The sequence below is a fragment of the Hordeum vulgare genome, chromosome 5H, assembly GCF_904849725.1.
Source record: "Hordeum vulgare subsp. vulgare chromosome 5H, MorexV3_pseudomolecules_assembly, whole genome shotgun sequence".
Taxonomy (NCBI): Eukaryota; Viridiplantae; Streptophyta; class Magnoliopsida; order Poales; family Poaceae; genus Hordeum; species Hordeum vulgare.
Genome location: NC_058522.1, coordinates 497,375,624 through 497,396,366, shown reverse-complemented (window position 1 = coordinate 497,396,366; position 20,743 = coordinate 497,375,624). Strand labels below are relative to the sequence as shown.

The following is a 20,743-nucleotide window of genomic DNA, read 5'->3' as shown; positions in this document are numbered from 1 at the left end:
TGAGACGACACCATACGAACTGTGGTATGGCAAAAGGCCAAAGTTGTCGTTTCTTAAAGTTTGGGGATGTGATGCTTATGTCAAAAAGCTTCAGCCTGAAAAGCTGGAACCCAAAGCGGAAAAGTGCATCTTCATAGGTTACCCAAAAGAGACAGTTGGGTACACCTTCTATCTCAAATCCGAGGGCAAAGTGTTTGTTGCTAAGAACGGAACTTTTCTCGAGAAGGAGTTTCTCTCGAGAGAATTGAGTGGGAGGAAGATAGAACTTGACGAGGTTGTCGAACCTCTCATCCCTCTGGATGGTGGCGCAGGGCAAGGGGAAACCTCTGTCATTGCGACGCCGGTTGAGGAGGAAGTTAATGATGATGATCATGAAACTCCAGTTCAAGTTTCTGTTGAACCACGCAGGTCGACGAGATCACGTGCTGCTCCAGAGTGGTACGGTAATCCCGTCTTATCAATCATGTTGTTAGACAACAATGAACCTGCAAATTATGAAGAAGCAATGGTGGGGCCAGATTCCAACAAATGGCTAGAAGCCATGAAATCCGAGATAGGATCCATGTATGAGAACAAAGTGTGGACTTTGGAGATACTGCCTGAAGGCCGCAAGGCTATTCAGAACAAATGGATCTTTAAGAAGAAGACGGACGCTGACGGTAATGTGACCGTTTATAAAGCTCGACTTGTGGCAAAGGGTTTTTCACAAGTTCCAGGAATTGACTACGATGAGACTTTCTCTCCCGTAGCGATGCTTAAGTCCGTCAGAATCATGTTAGCAATAGCTGCATTTTTCGATTATGAAATCTGGCAGATGGATGTCAAAACGGCGTTCCTTAACGGTTTCCTTAAGGAAGAGTTGTATATGATGCAACCCGAAGGTTTTGTCGATCCTAAAAATGCTGACAAGGTGTGCAAGCTCCAGCGATCCATTTATGGACTGGTGCAAGCATCTCGGAGTTGGAACAAATGCTTTGATGAGGTGATCAAAGCATTCGGGTTTATACAAGTGGTTGGAGAATCTTGTATTTACAAGAAAGTGAGTGGGAGCTCTGTGGCGTTTCTAATATTATATGTGGATGACATATTACTGATTGGAAACAACGTAGAGCTTTTGGAGAGCATAAAAGGTTACTTAAATAAAAGTTTCTCTATGAAGGACCTAGGAGAAGCTGCTTACATTCTAGGAATTAAGATCTATAGGGATAGATCAAAACGCCTGGTAGGATAAGATCTTCGTAGAATATGTAGGATCCAATATGGGCATCCAGGTCCCGCTATTGGATATTGACCGAGGAGTCTCTCGGGTCATGTCTACATAGTTCTCGAACCCGCAGGGTCTGCACACTTAAGGTTCGACGTTGTTTTATGCGTATTTGAGTTATATGGTTGGTTACCGAATGTTGTTCGGAGTCCCGGATGGGATCACGGACGTCACGAGGGTTTCCGGAATGGTCCGGAGACGAAGATTGATATATAGGATGACCTCATTTGGTTACCGGAAAGTTTTCGGGCATTACCGGAAAAGTTTCGGGCTCATCGGTAGTGTACCGGGAGTGCCGGGAGGGGTGACGGGGACCATCGAGAGGGGTGTCACGCCCCAAGGGGTCTCATGGGCTATGGGAAGATATAAACCAGCCCCTAGTGGGCTGGAATAAGTTCCCACTAAGGCCCATAAGGTTTGAGAAGGGAAAAACACAAGGTGGAAAGAGTTTCCAAGTGGGAAGGTGGAATCCTACTCCAAGTAGGATTGGAGTAGGACTCCTCCACCTCAAATTTCGGCCAAACCTTGAGGGTTTGAGGCTGCCTCCTCCCCTCCCTCCCTCCTATATATAGTGGGGTTTTAGGGCTGATTTGAGACAACTTTTGCCACGGCAGCCCGACCACATATCTCCACGGTTTTACCTCTAGATCGCGTTTCTGCGGAGCTCGGGCGGAGCCCTGCTGAGATAAGATCACCACCAACCTCCGGAGCGCCGTCACGCTGCCGGAGAACTCATCTACCTCTCCGTCTCTCTTGCTGGATCAAGAAGGCCGAGATCATCGTCGAGCTGTACGTGTGCTGAACGCGGAGGTGCCGTCCGTTCGGCACTAGATCGTGGGACTGATCGCGGGACGGTTCGCGGGACGGATCGAGGGACGTGAGGACGTTCCACTACATCAACCGCGTTCACTAACGCTTCTGCTGTACGGTCTACAAGGGTACGTAGATCACACATCCCCTCTCGTAGATGGACATCACCATGATAGGTCTTCGTGCGCGTAGGAAACTTTTTGTTTCCCATGCGACGTTCCCCAACATTAACATCATTATGTGATCCGGCCATGCTGAAAAAAGAGTGCAAGATCCAGAGATGTTGTGAGGCCACGGCCTCAAGTATGACAGTGCAAGCCCTGACATGGCCCTTATACTGCCCTTGCCAAGCGGTAGGGCAGTTCTTCCACTTCTAGTGCATGCAGTCTATGCTGCCGAGCATCCCGGGGATGCCCCTGCTGGCATTCATCGCCAACAAGCGGGCTGTATCTTGAGGAGTCAGCTCTCTCAAGTACTCACGGCCAAACACAACAATCACAGCCTTGCAAAACCTGTACATGGACTTTAGGCATGTACACTCGCTCATATGGATGTACTCATCAATGAGATCATCGCGTACTCCGTATGCAAGCATCCGGATGGCTGGAGTGCATTTTTGATAAGATGAGAAGCCAATCTTTCCAAGGGCGCCCTCTTTGCACTCGTAATAGTTATCTTATCCAACCACACCCCCTCTCTAAAACGGTTGAAAACATACCTAGCCATATGGAAATGCCGCCGGAATTTCTGATGTTTAAACACCGGATTGGTTGTGTCAAAATAGTCCTTCCAAAGAAGGAAATGGTCGCTCTCTCGGTTACGATTAACGCCAGAAGGTCTCCCGAAATTGAACCATGAAGCAACGTCTGCTAGCTATTAAGGTGGTGATGGAACAACGCGACAACCAAGATCTCCACCTCCTCATCGGACGACGAATCGTTGGAGTCGCAAAGAAAATTATGGAAAAAGAACTCGTCGGCGAAGTCCATTGTGTACCTTGGCAAACTATCGAACAACTTGCACGCGTCGTTGAAGGAGCTGGCCAGCGAAGAGATGCGCGCCTCCCTTGGACCTCGCGGCTGGCCTGGACAAGTCTTGGCGGCGACGACGGTGGTGGCGGCGACGTTGGGGTAGGTGTGTCGGCACCGACAAATGGACGGTGGCGATGACGCGACAGAGGCTGGCGAGGGTTTGCTGTCGATATGGGTGGAAGAGGATGACCAATGTGTCATCGACTAGCGGGCCAAGGGGAGGAGTAGGCGGACGCCACACGCGTCCATCTCGTGTTCGCGTCGACGCAAATCAGGATAAAAAATGAACCGAGAATGGATCGGCGCGCGAACGAAGAGCGGACGCACATCCATTTGGGTCGACGCGTTGGGCCGACTTTTCTGTCCGTCTTGATCCAAACGGACGCACATGGACGAAATGGGTCCGTGCGTTGGAGTTGCTCTTAATCCCGTAATGACGGACAATTTTTCTGTTTTGACCTACAAGACTAAGAAAATCCAGAATTGACCTCCCTTTCAAAAAAGTTCCCAATATAACCTCTCTTTGTGACGTCAACATCCCTGATGTCTGGTTTGCATGAGAGACGTCAAGGTCCCTGGCGTCTGGTACGGGCCTGCATGACCGGCTGACCCACTAAGTCTCTGACGTGGCAAAGGGTCAGGCGCTAGGGACCTTAGCGTCGAGCAAATCACACATTTTTTAATAATGTGTCACATCATCCAGACGCCTGGACCCTCGGCGTTTGGTACCACACACTGGACCCTCAGCGTTTGGTACCACACACCAGGCTCCTTGGCGTCTGGTTCTGGACCAGATGGTATCATACCACGTCAAAGACTTAGCGCGTCAGCCGGTCATGTCAGGCCATACCAGATGTCAGGGATCTTGACGTCTCTCATGCAAACCAAACGCCAGGGATGTTGACGTCATGAAAAGAAGTTAGGTTAAGAATATTTTTTAAAGCAAGGTCAATTTTGAATTTTCTTAGCCCTATAGGTTAAAAATAAAAAACTGTCCATGTCTGCGCGTGTAGCATTGCTTGCCAAAGCCCATACATTCCAACAAGACGGTGATTCACGGGCGCGTGGCCTCCCGCTTGCAGTTACGAGGCGATCACCACCGTCGTCTGCCATGCGGCCATGCCGCTGCCGTTTTGGCAGTTTTCGGCCTGGTTCTGTTGGGTCGCTTGCACTATAAACAATGACATGATCCATGCGAAGATAAAGATGAACGAACAGACAGTGTTGACTGGACGGTACCATGCACGCGACGTGATCGAGTGTATAAATCGGAGGGTTTATTGATACCGACGCACGGGGACGACGACGACGACGGGACAGCACGGGGAACATCGATCGATCTTACAGGGCAAGACAGGGCAGGACACGCCAACTGTAGCTAAGCCTCACACGCGAATCAACATGTAATCAACAATAGACAGGTAGAGATAGTAGTAGATATATTTAGGCAGCAGGCTATTCCTCGTCACTGGCGGGCGAACAGGCAGCGGATCAGGCACTGAAACATTGTCGACCAACGTAGTACGGTGTGGTTGGATCCTTCTCTCCAGCAAAGGAATCCGGACCTCCAGAGCACTGTGGGGGATCCCATGGAATGTAACATAACATGATCCTGCAAAGCAAAAGGGCAAATCTCAGTTGCTGTCTGCGCACAATCAAATCTGTACAGCTTCAACTATATCACGATACAAGGCGATAAAAGAGCAGAGACCACAGAGATGTTCACGTATCGTATGGCCAAGAGGTCCGCTACGGTTGCATGCTCTGTACATCGTAGTTTCAGCCCATAGCCGGCTGCCCCCCACCCACTGTTTTAGTTCTCTGTCTGCTAGCGGTTTTCAGCGCGTGCTCGTCGTCGTGTTGCAGGCTCGCCGCTGCGTGCTGGTCTGCGGCACGCTACTGGGCAGCACCATGTGCTCAAGAAAGCTTGGCGGCATGGCCCAAAGGAGGCAACACCTCTGTTACTAGTATCACAGTAGTAGTTTAGTACTACCCCATGCCTTGGTTAGTACTCCAGGAGTATCGACTCGTGTCGCTCTTCGTAACAGAGGATCTTACATGATTGGATTTGGAGATCACAGAATGATGGAAGTACTCTGCTCCTATGGGAGCAACAGAAATCATCTTTCTGACCAATAACATTTGAATGACACTCAAACCTACCATCATTCTTTCTGCTTAAAACAACCATCAGTTCATCAAGGAATTTTTTTGTCAATAATTTTCTTATCCCAATGTGTTGACATGGGTAAGTCTAAACAACGCACAGTTTATCAATTTCAAATGCGATTCGTATGCCATGGCTAGTCGTCGGGCCCATAAACAAATCTATACTTGACCAAGGGGACCCATTCTACACTAAAACTGCCACAGAAATAGCATAATTTTATTATAAATACTGGGATCCAAGGAAGAAAATCTTAAGAAACCTTGAAATGGTAAACAGCCATCCACAATACACCATGCATGTCGATTTGATGACCCTTGAGAAGGGTACATCATTGATATATAATTCAAAGGTCAGATGAAATAAATTCCAGGTAGTAGATTACCGGATAGAGAAAACAAACTTGTTACCGAGCCTAGGCACCAAGCAGGGGAGGTTCCTCTGCATTACTACGTCCATTGAGCTGCTCTGGGTGGATCTTCTTCCCCAGCATCTTCTTCACGGCCTACTTATTCCCACAGATGACCAATACCATCAGATGACGACAGGTTAGTGACTGTTTGTTATCAAGAGCTAAGCTGTATAAAACTTACTTTTAAAAAACATGAACAATATATAAAACACTGTCGTGTCCATGGAGTAATGTGGTGAATTTGAACCACTTCTAGGTAAGTAACAGACAGTGTAACACCACAAGCTAACATGAATTTGCAGAAGAACTAATGGCCATGTTTCCATAAAATGAGCATAGTTGCAACATATAAAAGATAGGGACGAAGAAGGCCATACTCGACTTAATTTTCTCGTAGCCTTTAGCGGATCTGGCATTGGCTTTATTGTCTTCTTTTTATGCGTCTTTTCCATGCACAATGCAGGTTTTGAAGTGGATGCCCCAGCAATAATGGCAGTCTTCTCGTAACTCTTCTCCTCTGTATCACTTGGTGAGAATGCTTCGGCTGCAAATAGATCAGCAAGTGTAGTTCTCACTTTTTCCACCTTCTCTACCATCAGAAGTGGCCGTTCCTGGATTTGAGCAACATCCTCCACTTCAACTTCACACATCAGGATTTCTTCCTTTAAAGAACATGTGAAGTTGTATTCTTTCATCGACGATGAATGCATCTTGGCAGGTTCAACAGCAGGTTCTGGTTCACTTGGTGCTGTAGCCAATGCGTCTTCTTTGTCCCCACACTTCTCCTCTTCGTACTCCTCTTCTTCCACCTTTTCTCTATCCATGACGATGAACTCATCTTGTTCATGGCAGGCATCAGGGCAAAGGGAGTTCACGTTGTGGCCAAGTGTGCCAATCGCAAGTATTCCATTAAGAAGCACATCACGGAGGAGCAGGGCTTCAGTATCTTGCTCAGCCACACTCTCGCACACAGAGTCTTCCTTCTCCGTGGCTGTTTCATTAAAAAAAAGTTGATGACATAAATAAGAACAAAGAAATGCGTGATCAGATAAAAGGGGGGTATCCTGGGTCATGACATGCTTACCCTTATTTTCATCGATGGTGCAGTACTCAGCATTAGAATGCATCTTCCGATTCAGCCAACTGAACACCTGGCGATGCCATAAGAAGACGTAGAATCATTAGCAGCATCACTAAATCCAAGACCAGGGACTTGAATCTTACACACAGCTTAAGAGAGCAGAAACTGCAAAGGCCTGTACTTTGCAGCATACACTATACACCGACAAATGGTGTGTCAGCACGAGTTAACTGTATACCTTTAGGGCCATCTCTCTAGAGCCAATCTGAAGTCAGAGGTGAAAGCCAGACAGTAGCTCAGATCCTCAAATGCAAGGCCTGGTTTTATATAAGCAGACTAGTCTCATAATTGAATGGTCCAGGAGACAAAAGAATGGACTTTTGGCCGCAACTGGCTTGGCCTGACTCAAGTGAAGTAAATTCTTTCACTGAGGTAGATATGGACACCTGTGGCACTCTCATAGTAAGCAAAGGTCAGTCCCACTAATCACAACAGGTGGTGGATGATTCAGAGATAATCCAACCACCAAACTGTGGAACAATGCATGTGCATACTGGGGTCCTATTGACAGAATCGATCATATCATACCTAATTGGTTCCTGGTATCATGCAATCTCACCTCAGGGTCATAGAATGGACTGAGTAGGTGCGCTTTCCTCACAGACAGGGCAAGACCAGTATAGTCTTTATTCTTTAACAACTTACAAAGTCCAGATTAAGCACGTGACAGAGTATGGATTAAATTAAAATCTATTACTCCCTCCGTCCCAAAATTCTTTTCTTAGGTTTGTCTAGAAATGAATGTATCTAAATACTAAAACGTGTTTAGATACATTCATATCTAGACAAATCTAAGACAAGAATTTTGGGAGGGAGGGAGTAGTTAGTTAGATGCTTGACATCTGTACAGATATGTTCATCATCCTAACTTTCAAAGAGATGTTTCCATCTTCATACACTTTACTTTGTTCATATTTTCAAGATTCTTGCAACTTGCAAAGCTAAGCCTATTACTCCATCTGTAACGAACTATAAGACGTTTTTTGGTGTAGTTCGGTACAAAAAAACGTCCTACATTTTGTTACAGAGGGAGTATTTAACAGTAAGATGCAGATGCTTTCACTTGGGTTTTGATGTATGGTGTGGTTGTAAATTGTTACGCTAATTGTTCATAACGCAGTAGCCATACAATGGGCAGTTATCGCCCAAGCACGACTGCTAACAGGCAGAAAGCCTGGAAGTTGGCAATCATGAATAATAACTTACTATGGCATTAGAGTGCATAGACAAGTAGTGAGTCCCAGTTTAAAACTACATCGGCAGCTAATGGCTGGCAGATACATATAACTTGTGGGCAGAAGTTCGGTCACAGGTCCCAGTATTCTGCTTCCTTTTTAAAAGTAATGGTACGGTTGCAGGTTGCTGATATCCACATTTTTATATGTCAATACTGTTTTATTTTATTTTCTTTGCTACAATTTCTTGCGTGATCTATATCAATTTTCACAAGGAAATTATGGCAAGGCAATTATGTTCTATGAACTGGGATGTTTGATTTTGCATTCTTCATATTGAAACAAATGAAGAAAAATATGTGCAAGATATTGGGAAAAATTTCTGCTGAAACAGGTTAGAAAATTTCAAGGATCCGGTTTGAAAAAAATCAATATACAATAGTAAGAAGTAAACATATGGCTTACATTTGTTCTCTCATCTCTAATTAGCTTACCACATACAATGTATCGAAAGATGTTCTCATGACAGACCATGTGTGGCTGTTTGCTCCAAAACTGGTCAACTTTAACCATACGTGCAAAATAATACCACATTGATGATGTAATTATCAAAATAATAATACAATAGAACACGAGAAGATAACCTTGTCCATATGACGGTTCAGAAGGCGCTTTCCCTGCACAATCCCCCACCACCACCACCATTCAGCATGGAGCTGAGACCTACATATCTTCTTCGCAATGCCAGCAAGCTCCAACTTTCAACAGTTCCAGGCTGCGACGTGCAAAATAATACCACGTTGATCAAGTAATTATCAAAATAATAATACAATAGAACACGAGAAGATAACCTTGTCCGTATGACGGTTCATAAGGCACTTTCCCTGCACAATCCCCCACCACCACCACCATTCAGCATGGAGCTGAGACCTACATGTCTTCTTCGCAATGCCAGCAAGCTCCAACTTTCAACAGTTCCAGGCTGCGTCCACAATCCTTGATGGATGAAGAGAGCCCCAGGTACATGTAGCCAAATCTCACAAGAGCAGAAATGCCCGTTCTACATCCATCTTTCTACAGTGGCAACTTCACACGGGCCCATATTTGTAATGCAATAACATGTCCCCCAGTTCCATCGGCTTGGCGCTTTATGAAATACCAGAATAATACTGTATCAAATTTCAGCACAGTTCAGCAGCTAGTTGCTCAACAGCAATCAAGAAACGGATGGAATAACAGTAGTAAACAAGTACTGCACAGAGAGCATTAATAAGAAAGATATCACACAATGTTGCTTCTGCATCAGAATTTAAGAACATTGGACGATCGTAAGGAGTAGGGAATTCCCACCGCGCAAGGATGAAGATTGATACATGGACATGTCAGTTTTTCTTTTTCTTTTTTGAACTGAGAAATGGAATACCAGGTTGTGCAACGTTTCACAGAAGGCTGGTGTGAAACAGGGTATTGAAAGCATTTAATTCAAGAAAAAATCAAATATTCCGCTGGGGACGAAGATCAATGATATGGAAGAAACAGAAACAAATAATTGCATTCTGGACCAGTCAATGGTACATGATGAACATATACAAACGAAATAAAATTCAAGCACACAACGGAGCTCTGAATTATCTGTTTCATATAAGATTTGAGGAAACAAGACAAGGTCCAGCTAATAAACAGAAGCATTACTTGATAAACTTGAGGAAACGGTGATTGCACAGGGAAATATTTGCCATCATGAATCTAAGAAATCAGCAATATTACATATGATCAACGTAGTAACAGATATATGTGTTGATATTCTAGATTATTCACAGAACCTATTGTTTCCTTGCAGGGAATGGACTCAAAAATCCCATCTTAAAACAATAGTCCAGTGCAATAGCAGAAGACAGAAATATAAAAATGCTCCCAACCACACTAACTGCACCATCAAGAGCAAGTGGCATTAAGGCATCGGTGCTCAGCTCGAAAGTCCTCCCAGATTCCAGCAAAGCAAGACCTGCAAACAATTCAGTTTCAGTGAAGAAAATAATCGTGCAAACGAATATTTGCTGAGAAGTTTTTAGCAATGGCATCGTCTAGTTTTACCTCTAACAACAGCGAATGCGGCAGCAGCTCCGGTTTTAAGCTGGATATTATCCAGATCTCTTCTAACAGCATACCGGAATGTGACTCCAAACAATGCACAACTTATGAGAACAACCGATGATCGAAAAAACAGTTGGGGCAAACTGTGGACTTCATAGGAAGATATGGGCAAACTAGCCAGAACACCGATTATAGAGGAAATTGCTGCAGCTTTTACAGATTCAAGTCTCTCACTATCTTTATCGATATCTTCTCCACCTGACGTGTTCCAAAAGCTTCGATCCTCAAGGCTAGAAGTCAAGGTACGCTGTGCTTCATCAATCATTTCTCTTGCCTGTAGCAATTCCCGCTGGGACTCTGCAATCTTGTTTAAGTAATGCAACATTATAAACATATATATTATGAAGAAATGCATCAAGCTAGAAAAAACTGATGTCTTCCTATGACTATTGAAGGAAAGGTATTTCGATGATTACAGAACTGTACGATCATATAAAGTTGGTATCACAACCAATAATCAATTTGCTTCATCATCACGGGACCACATGAACAAAGGCACATGCCACTAGTACTTTATGTTTGTAGAAGAAGTGGAACCATCTCATTATCTCAGTTTACCAAACAAACAACAGGGCGTCTTGAAGCCTTGAACCCCAAAAGGGTGGAAAAGTCTACTGGTAGAAGCCAATATGATACCCATCAGTACTTAACAAGTTCCACAAATAACAATTCTCTCGTCTGCGAGCACATGAAGCTCAAGAAGTAAATCTCGCATTCCCTGCATCTAGCCTGTCTATCGCAGTCCCGCCGCTCTGCGGGCATTACCTTGACGAACCACATGCACCTACTGAGTCTGAGTGTTTCTATTGTTTGGCCAATTAAAGAGCATCATTCATCGCCCCTCAAGTTAGTCGGCGCCACATTAGCTCAAACACAAGAGCGGCGGTCACCGAACGTCGTAGCGACATGGTAGGCAGCGGTACTACCATATGTCCATATCCACAGTAGCGTAGAATCGCGCCAGAAATAAGCAGCGGCGCACTGAGGGTGACGGTGGCGGTCCGTGCTACGTACCGCCCACTGGCCGCTCGCGTATGATCGCCCTCCTACGACTGACCCACGCAACGCGGGAGAATCACTGAGCAGGCAAAGCGTCGAACAGGTTACGTGCAGCCGCGGCGTATGCTGTCGCGTACCTCGTCCCGGCGCCTCTCGAGGCGGCGGACCTCCTCGGTGGCGAGGCGGGCGGCTGCCTCCTGGCGCTCGATGTCCGCGAGCTTGGCGCGCGCGAGCTCCACGCGGCGCTCGGCGGCCTCGACCCCGTCCAGCAGCGCCCGGTTCTCCTCGCGCCGCAGCAGCTCGTCCACCTTCTCCCCGACCGCCGAGCTCAGCCACTCCGCGCCGGAGGCGCCCTCGCCCGCGCCCTGGCCGGGAGCGCATCTCCCACGGACGCGGCGGCATCGCGCGGTGAGCGGCCTCGCGGGGACGAGAGGGGGCGGGATGAGCGGGCGGAGGAGCGCGGCGTGTGGCATCGTGCCGTGGTGTGCGTTTCTCGGCTGCCGCGTGCTCTGCTCTGCTGCGGTTTGGATTGGAAGAGGACGGCGACGAGTTGTTCCACTCACCGCCTGGCGCTCACTGCACGTGGGACCCACACAAACCCAGACAGAGTGCCTCTGGAAGAACGTTTTATTTTAAAAACAAATAAAAATAAAACATGGAAGAATGTTTTAATTCAAAAGAAAACATGAAAATGCAGCAATATAAGTACTCCAACATTAGTGTAGGCACTGCAGTTGCATTATGCAGCCCCGTTTGGACCGTTGAGATTTCGATAGAAACGGCTCGAAATTCCCACAAGAATCAGAAAAAGATACATGTCCTCGTGGCATAACTTTGACAGGAGACATACAACATGTGAACGACATATATGAATTGTCACTGGAATTTGCAGGGAAGGTCCAGGTGTGTTACCATGCTTCTCTTTGATACTCTGCTGTTTGTTGCTCTATAGCACCAGATGTCAACAGCAAGGTAAAACACGAACTTTAAACAAGGAAACACAAGGAAAGACCGACAACTGAGAATAAGGCCAGGTTTATCAGCATCCGGGAAGACCTTCAGTAGCCCCATACATGGTTTGCATTCAGCAGCAACCAATCCATTTGCACGCAGCTGGTTAGGGTCAACGGCCTGAAAATCAAACGATGCAGAGGGTTTAGCTTACAGAATTTACGACGCAGAACAAGTTTCAGTCGATTTGCACCCCACCCAGCGTGCTACTTGGTAGGAGTATAATTGTTCTGCGGGCATTTTCCGATTAAGCAGACATAAAGTATGTTGTTGCAAATACAAATAACACATCTCAGTCCAAGTAGCTCGAATAAGTATATGATCATTCTCGGACCTAAATGTTATGATTAGGGAGCATAGTTGAAGCGTATCGGATTCTGATTTTTGAATAACCTAAGTCAAAGGACTGCTTCTATTTCACATTATGAACATGTATCCAGACCTCAACAAGTGATTGTCTGAAATGTCACACAAGTTTGCACAAACATAAGTTTCTGGTACATATCTGCAGGAACCATGTAAATAAATTAGGAATTGTTTGGATTCCTCTTTTATCTCACCAACGTGACTTTGAGGGGAGGTAATCATGTAACCAAATTTGAACCTGTTCAACTGTGACTTTTCTATGATAGTTTCACTCTTAAATGGGTTTAAAAGTTGAGTGTAATCTAAGTCTAATTGTTTTTAGCAGGAAGACATCTCCTAGTATTAAGAGTACAGCTCATATAAGAATAGAACACACTTATGTTTCGATGTTGGTTATTATTGGTCTTCTTGCTACCATAGAACCAACTGTAACAATTCTACAGGATTTGCAGCATTACACGCATTATTAATTAAGATACAAACAAGTTCAGAGGGCCACTGGTTTAATCTAGAAACAGAAGCCGGCCAACATCCATGACTAAACTCCTCTAAGATGATACTCCCTCCGTTCCTAAATATAAGTCTTTTTAGAGGTTCCGCTAGGAGACTACATACGGATGTATATAGACATACTTTAGAGTGTAGATCACTCATTTTGCTTCGTATGTAGTCTCCTAGTGAAATCTCTAAAAAGACTTATATTTAAGAAAGGAGGGAGTACAAATTTATCTCAACATTGCCTCCAACTCTGAAATATTCCCCATTGTACATATGTCTACACAGGTGATACATTCATATGTTATGAAGACTCTTAACCATACACTACTAGGAAACGTACAAGCATCTGATCTGAATTCCTGGGATATTTGGGAATTTGACAAAAGGTGTTGGCACAATTCTTCCATATGATACCTGACCTTACTCACTATTGCAGCAATCTCAAATCAGTACGGCAAGAAAGAGGGTAAATAAGCTTCAGGGTTCAGAGAGATTGCGACGAATTGCATAATACCTAAATAAATATTTCCTGCATTTACCCAGGTATTATTAGTTCCTATGATCAAGTTCAACAAGTGTGTCACTACCTCAACCAAGATAACAGTTAACTGGCACATAAAAGATCTTCATGAATTGTCTATTATACAGAATTGACATGGTAAATTTTAGCAACAGCAAGCCCAGGGATCAAATTTACCTTTTCTTACTTCATGTCAGCATCACTGTTCTTCAATGATTTGGGTAACCTTTCTCAGGCAGGCATCAAGCTGGGGAAGACCCAAACTGGGGGTCTGAGAGGTGAATCGCTGTTCAGAGGTGGTGCGCCCGCATATTCAGCATAGCAGACATCACAAGTTCCATTAACCAAGGAATACTCGCACCATTCGCCCAAGCGTCGCCCAGCTGCATATATGCAATCACCTCGGATCTCAGGGAAATCTGGGCCCATGCAAGCCGCGAATCCATGGAACCCAAGAAACAATGTTCGCCCACCCAAGCTTGTTATCATCACCCACTTTCCCTCCCCAGGCACCCACCGGAAAACACGGTACACAACCGTCTCTGCCTGCTCCTCGCCGATGAGCAACACCTCGCCGTCGCACTCCCCGAGCATGAACCGCTCCCCCACCGGCCTGTTCTCCTCATCATACTCTCCTCCAAGGAATGACAACTCCAGCGAAGTTTCGGACAGCTCCAGCGTGGCAAGACGGAGGCCAACCAGGGCGTAGAGGGTGCCGTCAACGAAGATCAAATCGTCGAACACGTGGGGCGCATCGGCGGTGGCCACACGCCAGAGCGCATCCCCAGGGCGGCAGTGCTGGACGGTGGACCTGCCGGGCAGGAAGAGCACGACGAGGAGGTCGGCAGAGAGGATGGCACGGGAGAAGGGGGTGGGGACCCTGGGGAGGCGCTGCTGGTCGCCGGTGAAGAGGTGGAGGAGGAGGAGCCTCGGCGGGTACTGGGCGGCCGCGGTGGTGACGGTGACGAGGAAGCCGTGGGCGTAGAGGAGGGTGAGGCGGGAGGAGGGCACGTGGTGGCCCCAGGGGAGGCGGAAGCGGTGGAGGCGGCGGAGGCGGGGATGGAAGAGCGCCTCGGCGAAGGAGGGGAAGAGGGAGACGAGGAGGAGCGGGGCCTGGGAGGCGAGGTGGGGGCGGGACACCGGGAGGAGGGCGCGGTAGTCGCGGCAGGAGGCGCGGAGGGAGAAGAAGTCCTCCAGGGAGGTGAGGCGACGGGCGATGTCCGGGAGGAGGTCTGGCGGAGGGGACGGCGTGTGGACGGAGGCCGCGGCGGTCGACGAAGAGGAGGCGCCGTCCGCAGTCGCCGGCGGTGCGTGGTGACGCCGACGCTTCTCCGTCGCCATTTCTCTCCTCTCCTTTTTTTAGTTTTTTTTTTCCTGTCTAAGCTGACCGGTAGCTGTAGGAGGAAATGGCGAAGACTCTCCCCCGTCTCTCGCACCATCCAGTTATCATGGGCTGTGGTGGGCTCGCAGCCCATGGCGGCATGGCCCCTGTCATTCCCAAGCTTTCTACTCCCTATGTACTACTCCCTCCGTTCCTAAATATAAGTCTTTTTAGAGATTTTATTAAGTGACTACATACGTAGTAAAATGAATGAATGTGCATTCCAAAGTATGTCTATATACATCCGTATGTAGTCTTCTAGTGAAATTATATTTAGGAACGGAGGGAGTAATTATTATGGTACAGAGGGAGTAAAAAGAACATGATTCTCAAGCTCTCAAAAAAGAAAAGAAAAGGACAGTTTTTTTAATTAGATTTTCTCAAGAAAAAATACAGTGACTTACTTTTACTGAAAAAGTGAAAATCAACCAGCATCCACAACTTTAACTGAAAAACACAACAGAATTCTGAAGCAAGAATGGCACACAATTTACATTTGCAGGTACTCCGGGTAATGTTGTTTCCCTACTTCTTACACAGGAAGTACTAGTGAGCCAAAAATATAACTGCTCCAGTAGCACAGGTGGTTCCAGCTCTCATGAAGACAAGGGGAAAAGAAAATACAACAGTACAGGTACATCATGACTTTGCTTCAGAAACGGAGGCATCGGAGCTGAGGGTGACACACGGGAACCAGTATCTACGCTTGCCATCCCTGTGTCCGTCGTCGATCATAGCAAGTCCCTCCTGGTCGCCCAAGAGAGTTTCATGGGTTAGAAGTCGCCGATGTTATACACGCGACAAAGAAATTTACAGATAATTTTAATCTGGGCATGCACATGGCTCCAGAAAATCGCAGTGTAGGTCTCGGTCCAGGGTGTTCCAACATAACTTGCGTTCTAAAAAACAAAGCTGATTTTCTTTCCTTTTGGCGTGGGAATGAACCATATAGATTGCTATCATAAAGAGGAAATCCAGAGGCGGTGTTTACCTTTAGCAAGGTTTCAAGGGCATCAATTGCACGGCCAGTTGACCATGAGAACTCCTTCTCAACTTGTTCTACGGTGACATAGCCTTTAGCCTGCATGTGAATGATGTTACAACTAGAGTAATATGGTATTATGGTATAGGTTACACCAGTTTATGCTTGTTCTCAGTTTGATAGGTTCTATCAACCTATGCCTTGCTTGTCTAGTGCCTAACTGAACTAAGCTTGGCAAAAGAGTTTTCCAATGTACTGTAAGGGAACATATACGAATTGATATGATTGTATTGTAACATTGTGTCAAAAAACACAAACCTGAGCTAGTTCAAGTATCCCATTATGGTCTTTATTTAACTCAGTAGGAACCGATCGCACAAGCTTTTTCTTCCCAACAGAAAATACTTCAAAACCACTACCAAGGACCTGCAAGTTCACAATTGAAGGATTACAAGAGCCAGAAAGCTATAAAAGGACATCAAATAACACTGTACTGAGCAAGGATTATTCACTAATTATAGTGCAAACTCTAAAATGATGTGAAGCACCAATTCTAAAGTTCTCAAACATGTTATTCGACAATATAAGCTTGCAAGACTGACCTTGAGCTTACTTATAGCACGTAAACAGTCATCTGACGATAATGACCCAAGATCAGTTTTTCTTTTCTGGCAGAGAAGCTTGCGGAGTTCTAGCAAGTCAATAAGACCACCATTATGCGATCTGGTCGCTATGCATATGTCAACGATCTGAACACCTGCCATGACAGAGATGGATGTTAAGCAGAGCATAAAAAGGTATAAGAGAAACTTACAAGAAACAAAGAACAGCAAAGAATACCAACCCAATTCATAGTAGAAGTCACCAATCCCTAGGAGCTCTGCCCAAACTCCTTTATTAGATGCCAGTGGATCTACTCCAACTTTTGCACACATTTCATGAAACTGCTGTCTAAATACCGAATTTTTACGGATGTCACTCTGCACTAGCACAATTGTGTACATGGCATTAGCAGAGGCAACTGAAATATGCTTTGCCATTAGAAATTTATTGTCATCTCTTCTGGCACATGGGGATAAAAATGTAAATACCACCACACTGGAATTATGCCATGAGAAGAGTGAAATCTAGAACTATCAGTTATTACAAAAAACAGCAATCAATTGAAACCTAATTGATACTTGCTGATACGAAATGAAGTTCTATATGACATATTTCCCAGCAGTGGCATATTAGTCAGACCGGAGTATATATGAATAACTCTGCACACACACGCACGCACGCACGCAAAAATCGCAACAGCAAATTATGTTTGCTCAGTTTTGAGTACATGCAGGGTCATGCACTTCAAAGCTAGTTAGGCTCCCCTTCGAAGTTTGATTGACAACTTCAATTCATATAAAGCAGTAACTAGACTGCTTTCAGTTTTGCCCAAAATAGTCATTCCAATTGTGATTATTGGAATCCAACAGATATCAGATACTCCCTCCTTCCCAAAATAAGTGTTGTTGATTTAGTACAACCTTGTACTACCAACTTTGTACTAAATCAGTGACACTTATTTTAGGAGTGTACAAACAAGTGAGGAAGATAGGGAGATCGATAGGTAGATCAGAAAAATAGTCCGTATCATGTCGATTCAGTGGAACTACCGTGGGCAATCTGTCCCCTCCACTTCAATTCCCCTCAACTACAGCAAGCAATGAATTACCTTATGCTTGCGAGCGAATTCTTCGAGCTGCGACCTGAATGTCGCGAGCTGCTCCTGCATGACATCCGTCCTGACCTTGGCCACATTCTCCCCGACCAGACGGAATTTGTCCTGGAAGTTCCCAAACACAGTTGCATCTCAGGATCCAAAGGATGGAAACCCGCGCGCCATCTAGGCCAACAAGTAGAAGAATTTGCACGTACGCGAGTCGCCGCCGCGTTCTGCAAGCCGGCGATCCCCGGCCGCCTCCTCATGCTCCTCCTCCTCCTGCCGCGCGGCTCGCGCCCTACCGCCCGGTGTCCCGGAGGCGGCGCGCCTATGGGAGGTGGGAGGTCGGATGGTGCTAGATCCTGAGCGCGGGGTGGGGTGGGAGAGGCAGGGGCGTGCAGTGAGGCCGACGAGGACGACGGAAGGGTAGGTGACTTGGCGGTGGAGGGGCGAGCTGCGATGAGCGGTGGCGTGCCGACGGCGAGGGGTCAACGAAGGATGGGCTGGCTTAAGTTTTTTGTTTTTTAAGAAAAAGATGAGCTGGGTTAGTGAGGCTCGGCCTCCGGCGATGGGAGCTCCTACCTGCTGCTCACTGCGGCAGGCAGCCCTGCGCCGCACATGGGGCGCCCCGACTGGGCCCGCCCAGATTTGTTTCTCATTTTTCTGTTTCTTTTTTCCTGCTCTGTTTATTTTCTTTTTTGTTCGTTTTTTATTTCCTTTTTCCTTTTCTTTTGTATTTGAAGAAAAAACATTTTTAGAATTTGAATAACAATTTTAGAAAATCGTGACCAAATTTGGAAGCGTGAACAATTTTTTAAAGTACGAACATTTTTTGATTCTTGAGAACAAAAATTTGAAAAGGAGAACAATTTTCAAAACCCCCAAACAAATTTGAAAGAGCGAAATTTTTAAAGCACAAACATTTTTTTGCATTTTGAAAACAAATTTTGAAACCAAGAACAATTTAAAAAAAACATGAACAAATTTGCAAGCACGGACAATTTTTTAAATACACGAACATTTCTTGAATCTTGAGAACAAAATTTTGAAAAGGAGAACATTTTTTAAAACCTCCAAGCAGATTTGAAAGAGCGAACATTTTTAGAATTTTGAGAAGAAATTTCGACACCGAGAACAATTTTCAAAAAACGTGAACGAATTTGGAAGCCCAAACATTTTTTAAATACACAAAATATTTGGAAAACATAAACAATTTCTTAGTCTATAAACAAATTTGAAAACAGAAGCATTTTACAAACATGGAACTTTTTTTTGTAAGAAAGAACATTTTTTGAAATTTGTGAACAATTTTTGAAACGTAACATTTTTTGAACTTGTGTACACTTTTTAAAACAGGAACATTTTTTGAACTTACGTACATTTTTTGAAATGGAAAATATTTTTAAGGAAATGTAGAATATTTTTTAAGCTTCCCGAATATTTTAAAATCATGAATAATTTTAGAATTGGTGAAGAAAATTTGAACAGGTTTTCAATTTGTGAACAATTTTTCAAAAAAAGGAAACATTTTTTCTAAACATGTGAAAAGAAGAACAAATTTTAAAAAATTGTGTACAATTTATGAAACAGGTACCATTTTTTGAAAAAATCATGCACTTTTTTGAATATGGGAACAATTTTTGAAACACGAACATTTTTCAAAGTATAAACACATTTTCGAAGCAGAACATATTTTGAAGCACGGACATTTAAACATAAATTGTGAATATGAGAACATTTTTTGAAATTCAAAACAAAAATTATAAAATGTCAAACAAAAAAATTGGAAAAGGAAAAGGGAACAAAAGTGAAGGAAAAAATTAAAAAGGAAACAATAACATTTTTTAAAAAAGAACATTTTTAAAAAATGGCGAACAGAAACGAAAAAAAAAAGGAAAGAGAAAAAACAAAAACAAAAAAAAGGAAAAGGAAAGAGAAGAAAAAAGACAAAGGAAGGAAGTAATAAAAAAAGGCATAAAAGATGATTGTTAGCGTATCACCAAATGTGGCATGATGGTTTCCGCGTTTGTACCTGATGTCGAGGTCGCACGTTCGATCCCCCGCATGCACTCCTTTTTTCACCTTTTGAAAACACGAAGATGGGTCGGCCCGGTGCGGGAGCACTACACGTGCACGTTTGCACAAATGCACGTTAACGGACACGTGTAGCGTCAAATAGGAAACACCACCGGCGAATGGGTCAACGAAGGATGGTCTCTCAGCACCAGAAATGCTAATGAGCCTAGCCCAACTGACTGCAGGCTTTCTGTTTTTTTTTCTCTTTGCCTTTTCACGCTTACTTATGTTGCTATTTCTAAAAAAAACTTATGTTGCTGCTTTGCTATATCTGTGAGTTCATTAGTAAGTTTTTTCCCTAGGCAAAAACCTAGGGTTTCGACAACTTCCGACGCGCGTCTTCGGAATTTTATATCTAGCCCATGTCAACCGCTCTCCGACCACCTCTGGACTCGGGCCGACCAAGGGGGATCCTAGCGATCTTTCCCGGCCTTGGACTCGAGGGGGCGGGGGCGATTTTCACAGCGAGGTGCGACGTGTGGCATTTTGAGATCGGATCGTGCACGATGGAGGATCTTCCTAGAATGCATAGGAAGAAGGGGAAGGAATCGACGGAGGATCTCCTAGCTCGGTTAGCCCTGCAGGAGGAGGAACAGGATGACTTTATTTAGGAGGAAGAACTGTCGGATCTGCTGGAACCGGCGAAGTGGCTGGCGATTGCCTGTTTCCACACACCAAAAAACTTTAGCCCTAATGCTTTGTATGGCGACATGCGGGCAGCTTGGAACCCTACAAAATCGATGGTTTGGACAAAAATCAAGGATAATCTCTTCATGGCGCAGTTTGGCTGCCTACGGGATTGGAAGAAAGTAATGACCGAAAGGCCATGGTTGTTCAAGGACCAAGCGGTGGTGCGGGAGTATGATGGGTTTAAGAACCTAGATACTATCAAGTTGGACAAATTGGTTGTGTAGGTGCAAATCCATCGCTTGCCACACAAATATTTAATTGAGCCCGCAGTACGGGGCTTGGCTTTTTCGGATTTTGTGAATTTTTTTTGAAATGTATGAAGAATTATGGAGTGAAGACAGGTCAGAGAAGGGCGGCTTGTGGGCCA

The 20,743-nt window shown here is 45.1% G+C and overlaps 4 protein-coding genes across 6 annotated transcripts; all 4 read right to left on the bottom strand.

The window, feature by feature from the left end:
- Positions 1-4,365: 4,365 nt before the first annotated feature.
- On the bottom strand, positions 4,366-9,631 carry LOC123400034 (protein TILLER ANGLE CONTROL 1-like). 3 transcript variants are annotated; one of them, XM_045094428.1, is made up of 6 exons: positions 8,852-9,631; positions 7,004-8,775; positions 6,769-6,835; positions 6,062-6,675; positions 5,658-5,777; positions 4,366-4,717 (listed from the first exon to the last, which is right to left on the bottom strand). In XM_045094428.1, exons 2-5 carry the CDS (start codon positions 7,013-7,015, stop codon positions 5,688-5,690), a joined length of 783 nt encoding a protein of 260 aa, XP_044950363.1. In that variant the 5' UTR covers positions 7,016-8,775; positions 8,852-9,631; the 3' UTR covers positions 4,366-4,717; positions 5,658-5,687. The 3 variants fall into 3 exon arrangements, with proteins under 3 accessions (XP_044950363.1, XP_044950364.1, XP_044950365.1); XM_045094429.1 differs by having other exon boundaries at positions 4,366-5,777; XM_045094430.1 differs by lacking the exon at positions 8,852-9,631 and having other exon boundaries at positions 4,366-5,777; positions 7,004-8,820.
- A 98-nt stretch (positions 9,632-9,729) lies between these two features.
- Positions 9,730-11,680, bottom strand: LOC123400033. The gene is made up of 3 exons (XM_045094427.1): positions 11,291-11,680; positions 10,095-10,458; positions 9,730-10,005 (listed from the first exon to the last, which is right to left on the bottom strand). Exons 1-3 carry the CDS (start codon positions 11,624-11,626, stop codon positions 9,824-9,826), a joined length of 882 nt encoding a protein of 293 aa, XP_044950362.1. The 5' UTR covers positions 11,627-11,680; the 3' UTR covers positions 9,730-9,823.
- A 189-nt stretch (positions 11,681-11,869) lies between these two features.
- On the bottom strand, positions 11,870-15,061 carry LOC123400032. Its single transcript, XM_045094426.1, has 2 exons — positions 13,726-15,061; positions 11,870-12,284 (listed from the first exon to the last, which is right to left on the bottom strand). The coding sequence occupies exon 1, from the start codon at positions 14,887-14,889 to the stop codon at positions 13,780-13,782; it is 1,110 nt and encodes a 369-aa protein (XP_044950361.1). The 5' UTR covers positions 14,890-15,061; the 3' UTR covers positions 11,870-12,284; positions 13,726-13,779.
- Positions 15,062-15,347: 286 nt separating this feature from the next.
- On the bottom strand, positions 15,348-18,137 carry LOC123400031 (vacuolar protein sorting-associated protein 22 homolog 1). Its single transcript, XM_045094425.1, has 7 exons — positions 17,826-18,137; positions 17,623-17,733; positions 16,756-16,891; positions 16,514-16,668; positions 16,230-16,337; positions 15,921-16,010; positions 15,348-15,676 (listed from the first exon to the last, which is right to left on the bottom strand). Exons 1-7 carry the CDS (start codon positions 17,874-17,876, stop codon positions 15,569-15,571), a joined length of 759 nt encoding a protein of 252 aa, XP_044950360.1. The 5' UTR covers positions 17,877-18,137; the 3' UTR covers positions 15,348-15,568.
- Between the last annotated feature and the right edge of the window lie 2,606 nt (positions 18,138-20,743).

Bases quoted from the DNA above. Each gene is read 5' to 3' on its own strand.
- LOC123400034 (XM_045094429.1), bottom strand. The intron at 6,676-6,768 runs GTAAGCATGTCA...TTAATGAAACAG, and splicing joins CACCATCGATGAAAATAAGG to CCACGGAGAAGGAAGACTCT. The intron at 5,778-6,061 runs GTATGGCCTTCT...GGGAATAAGTAG, and splicing joins CTACGAGAAAATTAAGTCGA to GCCGTGAAGAAGATGCTGGG.
- LOC123400033 (XM_045094427.1), bottom strand. From the start codon at position 11,626: ATGCCACACGCCGCGCTCCTCCGCCCGCTCATCCCGCCCCCTCTCGTC. The intron at 10,459-11,290 runs GTACGCGACAGC...TACTTAAACAAG, and splicing joins TCGAGAGGCGCCGGGACGAG to ATTGCAGAGTCCCAGCGGGA. The intron at 10,006-10,094 runs GTAAAACTAGAC...AATTGTTTGCAG, and splicing joins CGCATTCGCTGTTGTTAGAG to GTCTTGCTTTGCTGGAATCT.
- LOC123400032 (XM_045094426.1), bottom strand. From the start codon at position 14,889: ATGGCGACGGAGAAGCGTCGGCGTCACCACGCACCGCCGGCGACTGCG.
- LOC123400031 (XM_045094425.1), bottom strand. From the start codon at position 17,876: ATGAGGAGGCGGCCGGGGATCGCCGGCTTGCAGAACGCGGCGGCGACT. The intron at 16,892-17,622 runs GTAATTCATTGC...GTGCTAGTGCAG, and splicing joins AATTCGCTCGCAAGCATAAG to AGTGACATCCGTAAAAATTC. The intron at 16,669-16,755 runs GTTGGTATTCTT...CTGTCATGGCAG, and splicing joins TGACTTCTACTATGAATTGG to GTGTTCAGATCGTTGACATA.